This window comes from Tupaia chinensis, unplaced genomic scaffold, assembly GCF_000334495.1.
Source record: "Tupaia chinensis unplaced genomic scaffold, TupChi_1.0 Scaffold146187_1, whole genome shotgun sequence".
Taxonomy (NCBI): domain Eukaryota; kingdom Metazoa; phylum Chordata; class Mammalia; order Scandentia; family Tupaiidae; genus Tupaia; species Tupaia belangeri.
Window position 1 is genome coordinate 1,940,364 of NW_006206042.1, and position 9,890 is coordinate 1,950,253.

The following is a 9,890-nucleotide window of genomic DNA, read 5'->3' on the forward strand; positions in this document are numbered from 1 at the left end:
GCAGGGGGGTGATGACAGTGTATGTCACGGAGATAAGCCTGTCCTGCAGGGAATTTTGGGATTTAGGTTTTAGGTAGATGAAGGAAGTACAACCATAATGGACAATGACCACTGTGAGGTGGGAGGCACATGTGGCAAAGGCCTTTTTCCGGCCCTCGGCTGATGCAATCTTGAGGATAGTGGTGACAATCAAGACGTAGGAGATGAAGATCAAGACCATGGGCAGAACGAGGACACAGAGACTGATGAGCAAGGTGATCAGTTCTTTGATGGTAGTATCAGCACAGGCGAGCTTCATTAGGGGCCGGATATCACAAAAGAAGTGGGAGATGACGTTGGCATCACAGAAGGGCAGGCTGAACACAGAAGACACTTGAATAATAGCTGTGCTCAGGCCAATGCTCCAGGATCCACTGGCCAATTTTATGCAAGTCCTTTTGCCCATGACGACTGAGTACCGCAATGGGTTGCAGATGGCCACATAGCGGTCATACCCCATGGCTGTGAGCAGGAAGCAGTTGTTGACACCAAAAGTGAGATAGAAGAAGAGCTGGGTGGCACAGTCTGGAATGGAGATGGCTTGTTGGGGACTGAGGAGACTGGACAGCATGCGGGGGATGATAGCGACTGTGTAACAGGTCTCAGAAATGGAGAGCACACTCAGGAAGAAGTACATGGGTGTATGAAGTTGACGGTTGAGATGGATAACTGTCAAGATGACGGCATTGCTGGCAAGGGTCAACAGGTACAAAGCCAAAAAGGTCACAAACAGGATGATTCTGTGATGCCACTCAAAAACAGAGAAACCCTCAAATGTAAACTCTGTCACAGCTGTGAAATTGGATGCTGGCATTGAGGAGAATCTGGGTCTGAAAGAGATGAAGACGGAAGGTTGAGTTTTAGGCCAGAAACAGTAGGCTGGTCCTGGGTCATCTTTAGTCACATGGAGGGATTCAGAAAAGATGCAGTTCTGGGTTTCAGCAACTTTCAACAGTGAGACCCTGGCCAAGTGCTCTAAAACCTCTCAAGGTTCTCAGGGCCCTGGAATGGGGGCAAATGGAATGGGGAGAAGGAAGGTTAATGAGGGAAGAGAATTGTGGAAACCCATAACTAGGTTGGTTGATATAGATGTAGACCTGAGAAAGCACTAAAATGAGTGTGCACAGCTTCAATATTCCAATCAAACTCACCTGACTTAGAGTAGCAATGGCCCCTCCAGTGTCCGAGGCCCAGTACAAAGGGATACACTTGAAAAATGAATTAGTTCAAACCAAGATTACTGTTAGGCACATGCGTGGCAGGTAAGAGACCAACTCCAATGCTTCCGCACGGCTTCTGTTTGGGTAATCAAGGCACAAAACACCACCTGTCCTCACAGTCCAAATTAAATATGGCTAATGTCTGGAAATAAGGCAGTGGAAGGAGGGAGACATGGCTCTTTTTATTCTCGAGGCGAGTCCAGGGTGGGGATCCACAAGAGCCTATTCTCTTTATAGTCTTGCTTCCTTCTTACGCTCTCCAAATATTGCATCTGTTAATACCTGATTCTCCCTCCTCCTGTGTGAAAAGTATTTTCTGCTTCTGTGTTCTGGTCTCTAGTTAAACACAATGAAGGCTCTGAAACTTTTAATGGGTTTGAAATACTAGCAACTATAAGACAACAGCGATAAAAACAACAAAATATTTAAGTTTATAGAAATCTCTGGCTTTAACCCCGGTGTAAATGGAGGAATGCCTGATTTTCTATGCTTGTTTCATTTGTCTCCATTTGCTCATCTATAAAATAGTGAGAATAATAATATCTACTCCATAGTGTTGCCATGGAGATTATATGAATTACTGTATGTAAATTGCCAAGTGCAGTTCTGGATACAGAACAGGCAAACAATACATTAAATTTCTGCTTCCCTCCCTTCATTTGTCTTCCCATTCCAACTTTCCATCACTCCGTGTCCTACTTGGATGTTAGAGCCACCCAAAGACACACACACATACACACACACGTGTGTGTGTACATGCATGCTCTCTCTTTCTCTTTTTCATGTTCATGTATGGTGTTATCATTAATTTCTCCAATCCCTGCTGATTGAGAAGTTCAGTCGGAGCTTTCCACACTCACCTCCCTTACAATCTAGACTCTGAAATGTGTGAGGTCAGGGTACATGTGGGTGTGGTCTGGGTTGAAACACCTCTGTCATGAATCCCAGCTCAACTTCCTTCTCAGTTGACTTTGGAAACATATCTGGACCCAGTTTATCCATCAATAAGATGAAAGCAGAGCTAATATCTACCTTTGAACTAATGTAAGGATTCCATGAGAATATGCCTTCAGAAGCGTCTAGCTTTTGAAAGCACTCCCTGAGACTCTAAGGCTAGTACCCAGATAGTTATTTCCAGATGATTTTTAAAGAAACATTGATGCTTTTTGTTTCCTAACTTTTGTATTACCACTGCATACAAACAGTCCCCAATTTATGTTAGTTAAATCTGTGATTTTTTTTTTTTTACTGTACCATGATGTGAAAGTGATACATATTCAGTAGAAACTGTAGTTCAAATTTTGAATTTTGATCTTTTCTTGGGCTAGTTCTCTGTGGGAAGATACTCCCTTATGATGCTGGGAGTGGCAGCACACAGAAGGGTAAGCACCTACGCTCCACCATGTACTATGTTGCCAACAATTTTGCATATTGTGTCTTTGAATCCCATTAGGCCTACAAAATGCTCGTTTTGATTTATGATGGGTTTATTGGAATATAACCCATCCAAAGTTAAGGACTTTCTACATTTATTTTTTCTATGTACTTGACAATATTCTTAAGACATCAAAGACAAAGAGTGGTATCCCACGAGACAAGGGTCACGAAGCCACAGGCAGCTACAGAGCAAGAATCCTTGTTTCATGGACTCATGGAATGTGACTCACATCTCACTGGGCAAAGCTGAGGCTTATTCAAGATCCAGGAGAGCGAGCTCCAAACCACAATGTCCAGGACTCCTGCTGTGCTGTGTCAGGCAGGTATACAGAAAATCTTCAGAAGGAGAGAACTAAAAGAAAAATGTAGAGCTCACCAGGGTCTTTCAATTTCTCTCTCTGCTTGTTCAGAACTGGGAGTGACAGACATACAGAAAGCAGCACCAGGGTCTCCTGTGCTTCTCTGTGGCCCTGCCCCTTTAAGTGTAGATTGCACTCTGTTGGAGAGGACCATTCTCCTGTGACTTGGGCCTCTGGGGTTCTTCTCCCCAAGCCACAGTGATGATCTCCAAGGCAGCAATAGCAAGGTTCAAATACCATGATGTCTGGGGATCTCATTTAAAAAGTGGCTCCTCAACCCAATCACATAGCTGGTACCCGGGTTCCCACAGGAACAAGCCTTTGTGTCATGACACAGTCCTGCTGCTCAGGCAAGGAAGAGGACCCCTTGCCTCATGATTGCCATTACAGAGAGAGCCTCAAAACTCAATCTTGTTTAAGGAGGCGGCTTGACTGTGCAAGCCACTCACCCTGAAGTCTCTCTGTTCTAAAAGCAGAAGCATCTATCTCTGAGGTCTCTTTAGTTTGAACACTCTAGAAACTATGACTCCTTCACTTATTCACTTACTAGTTTCTTCCACAAATACTCATTGAACATCTGTCACATGCCAGGGACATAAAATATAACAGAAAATGGGGACACGGCATCTGTATTGCATATACAAAGCATCTGTACTTACTGCATGCCAGTTCTACTGGCTTTGTAGACTATGGGACCATGGAGTGCTACCTAGAGAAAGCTGAGAACCTTCTCCTTTCCTCCTTTGGAGTCATTCTTGCAGATCCCTCTTTTTCTTTCCCAGCATTTTTCAGTCTGCAGGTCCAACCCTGTTTCCCTTTCATAATATGAACTCAAGATGAGCCTTTCTGATGGCTGGAAGAAAATCAGATATTAAATCGACCAGGTTTCCCTGGATCTTTGGCTCTTTAGTAATTCTCAGCTCTAGTGTCCAATTTATGACTTTCTCTCAGAGACTCAAAAAAAAAAAAAAAAAAAAGGAAAAGGAAATGTACCCTTTCTAAGTACCAGCATAATTAAGAAATGAACCCTTGAAAGAAAATTTATCTGATGTCTTTGACAGCCAAGTATGGAAGAGACAGTGTGGAATTGAAGAGTTGCCAGGCATTCAGTTCAACTTCACATAATCTTTTTGAAGATTTTCAAACATTTACCCAAAAGAAACTAGAAATGCTTGAGCTCATAAGACATTAAGATCCAGACTCCCACAGCTGAGGGATAAATATGCTGTATAGGTATTAATGCTTGAGAATGACCAATGCATAACTCCATTAGAGTTGTTTAAAATCCTTTAGGGAGCAGCTGAAGCACAGCTTAACATTGGGCAGCAGGTCTTACCAAAAGCCCAAAATAATCAGTTCATGTAGGCCCTTATTTGTCAATGTTCCTCCCTCACAGTTTCTCTGGTGGTTTTATTTAAATAGAATTCTTTGAAATTAGAAACAAGATGGAATTGAAACCCATAAGAAAGGAAAGGAAGCCCTGATCCTGACATTATAAACTGGAAAATGACTATTTTTAAACAAATTACATGATCCTTATTTTATTTTTAGCTGAAATAAACTAGATATAGTCTGAAAAACTTGAGCACGAATAGTGTTCTTTTTCTGAAAATTAAGAGAATATATTGATGATTTGTGGGCTTATTTGTTACTATATCATCCGTACATTTTGGTAGTTTTGACTTTTCCATCCTGATTTTTATCTCTTATTTCTCTTGACTTAGTGGTTTTGGTTATGAAATGAATAAATTTGGTTATAATATTGAATAATAGTACTTTTAGATACATTTTTGCCTTGTTTTCAGATTATAATTTAAATGCTTCTCTGCTACATTCACCATTAAATGTGAGGCTTACTATAGATGTCTGTTAGATATTCCTTTTTATAAAAGAAAAATAAACCAGCCAATTTAATAGAGTAATGTTTTAATAGAGTAAATCTTAACACTATTTAAATCGGACAGTTGTTCCCGGGCTTACAGACACCTCAAACCAGTCTCATGGTCAACTCGGCATTTCAATCAGCAAAATTAGAAAGCATTGTACAAAAAAACGTAAGTGAGGGAGTGAAGTAGAGAAATTACTGGTTACATTTTGAAGTTTGTCTGCAGAATAAGAAAGTTCCTTACTATTCTGGTTTGTTTGCACGTTTATCATGAATGGGTTGTTAAGTTTTCAACTGTTCCTTTTCTATAGCCATTGATATAATTGTACGCTTTTTATTCTTTAATTGGTCAGGGGTGAATTGCATTCATAGATTTTTCTAATGTTGGCTCATTCATGTTTTCAAGCAAAACTACTTGGTCTTTTTATACACTGTTGAGTTTAATTGGCTAGTTTTTCATCTATCTGTTATTGGCTGATAATTATCTTTTCCAACTTTATCTATTTTGGGTACCAAAGGTTTGCAATTAGCAACTCTTTCAATGCTGGGGAAATTTCACACCTTTCTGTGCTGTGAGCCTGATATCTTTTTTTGTCTTTGCTTGCTTTTCTTTTCTTTTTTGAAAAATTATGATTTTCTTACTAGTACTAGTTCTATTTTTTAGAGTAATGATTATAGTAAATGTTCTCTTTTTTTCCTGGTCTAATTATGGCAATATGTATTATCCTCTAAAAACTACATAAAACCATCTTATGTCATTTTTCAATTAAACTAGTATCAAGTTGTTCAAAGGATGCTTTCAAAAGTATTTTGATCAGTGGATGAAGATGATCTCTCACTTCATGATCACCATTGTAGAGACGTCAGATCCACCAGGTTCTTCTAAATCTTTGACTCTAATAACTCCTGGTTCTGGTGTCCAGATTGTGCCTTTCTCTTACAGACTCAAAATGCAGGAAATGTTCCCTTTCCTAGTACCAGCATACTGCTATGCTAATCCTGCATCCTTCCTTCCTACCTGGTATCGTTTATTGTGGCTTGTTGATTTTTCTCGATTGTTGTTGAAAGTGTAATTTCTAAATTAATCTCCTCAATGATTCAAACTTTTAAAAAACAGCACTTCTATTGTTTCTGTTTTCCTTGCTTCCATATGTCACTTAATTTTTTTATTATTGGTTTCTACTTTCTTTTTTTTTTTTTTGAGTTTTGCCATAGGGAGTGTGTGTTTGCTGGAAAGACAGAGAGAGAAAAAGAGAGAGGGACAGTGATGAGAAAGCACTCCCGGGGGGAATGGCCGTATCATAGTCCCTTCTCTGCAAAACTCCTCTCAAGATTTTGGGCATGCACACATGCATGCCCAGCATTATTTTCAACCTGCTGAGTCCAGAGCTAGAAGCGTGCAGTTGGCCTTTTAGGATCCAGTGCCATAGCCAGCATGGCACCTGTTGGCCCTGTTTCTGTTTTCTTTGGATTTTTATAAATTTACTTTCAAGTTTCTTGAATTAAAATCTTCATTTATCATTTTCAAGTAAATATATAAAGCTATGATTTTTTTGGTTTGAGAATTGTTTTGATGTACCATTTTAATATTAATACATAGTGTTTTTGTTCATTGTAGTAGTATATCAAAGGTCTTCAAAAATTTCAGGGAAATGCATATTATGAAAAGAATTATGCATAGATTTATTTCAAAATTTTCTCGCAACACAGTAAACGTCTTCATTTCATTTTTTATGAACCTTTTGAAGTTCCCTTGCACATTTTTAACTTTCATTTTTAATTATCAAATTATCAAATGTTATTAATGAGCTTATTAACAGCAGTCAAGAGCTCAGACCCTTGAGACAAGGTCCCTGGATTTGTTTCTCAATCTGCACACTTCAGCGACATGGCCTTAGGAAATTGCTCAATTTCTCTGTATCTCAGTTTCCTTATTTGTAAAAAGTGAGAAATTACACTACTTGTTTCAAACAATTGTTGTAAAGGTTGAATGAACAATTTCAAAGTACTTAGAATAATGGCTAATATATAATAATTGCTATGTAAGTAAGTGTTCATTAAGAAAATATTCAGCTCTGAGGAAGGGAGTAATAAAGGAGGGTGTAGCTCCCTTTTTTATTATTATTGTTGATTTCTTATTTTATTGTAGTGTGGTCCACAAAAAGTATTTGTGCAATATCAACGTTGAGGCATTTTTAAGTCACATGAATGAACAGTCTCAGTATGAAGATTAGTTTTAGATCAAGCTTATTAATTGTCACTATAACTCTTTTAAGCCCTATTAATTCATTGACTATTTTCTTAGTTGGTTTCCAAGAGAAATGTGTTGATGTCTTCTACTAGGATTGGGTGTTTGCCAATTTCTCCTTGCAGTATTATAAGTTTTGGCATAATAGATTTTGAAGCTATGCTGTTAGGACCTTTTAATATTGTAAGTTCCTTGGTTTTCACTTTGAGTAATATTTTGTCGGACAATAGTAACATTAGTACAAAAACTTTGTTTTTGATTGCATTTGTTTGAACACTATTTTCAATCTCATTAACTTAAGTCATTTTGTGTCATAGTTTTAATATACAGTTTTCAGTAGTGAAGGTCCTATAACTAAAATTCAATCTGAGAGTCTCTGTGTTTGGATTAATTAGCATAAACCATATTTGTTTTAATTTGATAAATTTTTTGACATTATTTTCATCATATTTTATATTTTCAACTCGCTAAGATTTTCTTATCCTGTTTTGTTCCTGTGCCAGACTTTCATTTGATTAGTATTTTTATTTGTTTTCATTTCTTTTACTTTTTTTTTTTTGTTTCTGTTTTCTTTGGATTTTTATAAATTTACTTTCAAGTTTCTTGAATTAAAATCTTCATTTATCATTTTCAAGTAAATATATAAAGCTATGATTTTTTTGGTTTGAGAATTGTTTTGATGTACCATTTTAATATTAATACATAGTGTTTTTGTTCATTGTAGGAGTATATCAAAGGTCTTCAAAAATTTCAGGGAAATGCATATTATGAAAAGAATTATGCATAGATTTATTTCAAAATTTTCTCGCAACACAGTAAACATCTTCATTTCAATTTTTATGAACCTTTTGAAGTTCCCTTGCACATTTTTAACTTTCATTTTTAATTATCAAATTATCAAATGTTATTAATAAGCTTATTAACAGCAGTCAAGAGCTCAGACCCTTGAGACAAGGTCCCTGGATTTGTTTCTCAATCTGCACACTTCAGCGACATGGCCTTAGGAAATTGCTCAATTTCTCTGTATCTCAGTTTCCTTATTTGTAAAAAGTGAGAAATTACACTACTTGTTTCAAACAATTGTTGTAAAGGTTGAATGAACAATTTCAAAGTACTTAGAATAATGGCTAATATATAATAATTGCTATGTAAGTAAGTGTTCATTAAGAAAATATTCAGCTCTGAGGAAGGGAGTAATAAAGGAGGGTGTAGCTCCCTTTTTTGTTATTATTGTTGATTTCTTATTTTATTGTAGTGCGGTCCACAAAAAGTATTTGTGCAATATCAACGTTGAGGCATTTTTAAGTCACATGAATGAACAGTCTCAGTATGAAGATTAGTTTTAGATCAAGCTTATTAATTGTCACTATAACTCTTTTAAGCCCTATTAATTCATTGACTATTTTCTTAGTTGGTTTCCAAGAGAAATGTGTTGATGTCTTCTACTAGGATTGGGTGTTTGCCAATTTCTCCTTGCAGTATTATAAGTTTTGGCATAATAGATTTTGAAGCTATGCTGTTAGGACCTTTTAATATTGTAAGTTCCTTGGTTTTCACTTTGAGTAATATTTTGTCGGACAATAGTAACATTAGTACAAAAACTTTGTTTTTGATTGCATTTGTTTGAACACTATTTTCAATCTCATTAACTTAAGTCATTTTGTGTCATAGTTTTAATATACAGTTTTCAGTAGTGAAGGTCCTATAACTAAAATTCAATCTGAGAGTCTCTGTGTTTGGATTAATTAGCATAAACCATATTTGTTTTAATTTGATAAATTTTTTGACATTATTTTCATCATATTTTATATTTTCAACTCGCTAAGATTTTCTTATCCTGTTTTGTTCCTGTGCCAGACTTTCATTTGATTAGTATTTTTATTTGTTTTCATTTCTTTTACTTTTTTTTTTTTGGAGAGGTTTTTGCTATAGGGTGCATGTGCTCGCCAGCAGAGAGAGACAGAGAGACAGAAAGTGAGAAATCACCTCCCCCAGCGAGAATGGCCATGCCTTTGTTTTCACTTCTGGCTACAAAGTTATACATCATGTCTATTCCTCTAGCAGTCATTTTTGTTACTATTTAATTTACTTTAAAAAAATTTTTAAATTATTTTACATTTGTTGAGTAACTTGCATGAGAACTAATGCAGCTACATGAAGTAATGCATTTGCAAGTAGATAGATTTAACTATTTTCCGTCAATTAGAAAATAAATATTGGGAGTGGGAGGGAAGGAATCAAGGGAAAAAATAAAGTAAAACATTCAGTGGACACACACAAAAAAGTTATCTGTTGACGTGTGTGATAATATCTTTGAAATATACTAACATATAGTGTATTTATGCAGGAAAAATTAATTTTCTATAGTGTAAAGATATACAGTGATTAAATATAAACAATATATTTTTGAAAAAGAAAATAAATATAAAATGTCTATTTTAGGGAACCAGCAGTTAGCGTAATGGCTATGTCGCTGGATTCCCACGTAGTCGACTGCGGTTCGTGTCCCGGACCCGGTGGCTTAAAACTCACGCCGGGCGCGTGTGCGTGCGTGCCCAAGATCCCGAGAGGAGAATGGAGGAGAAGGGATTGCGGCGTGACCATCCCCCCTGGGGGGTGATTTCTCGCTTTCTGTCTCTATGTCTCTCTCTGTCTGTCTGGCGAGCGCACGCGCCCTACAGTGAAAATCTCTCCAAAAAAAA

At 37.0% G+C, this 9,890-nt stretch overlaps 1 protein-coding gene across 1 annotated transcript in view; it reads right to left on the minus strand.

Annotated features, from left to right (window-relative positions):
* The window catches only part of LOC102491321 (olfactory receptor 10J4), a 970-nt gene extending 117 nt beyond the window's left edge, over nt 1-853 (minus strand). The window contains exon 1 of the mRNA XM_006168854.1: nt 4-853. Within this exon, the coding sequence (XP_006168916.1) occupies nt 4-853 (850 nt within the window). The remainder of the gene's footprint in view (nt 1-3) is intronic.
* Between the last annotated feature and the right edge of the window lie 9,037 nt (nt 854-9,890).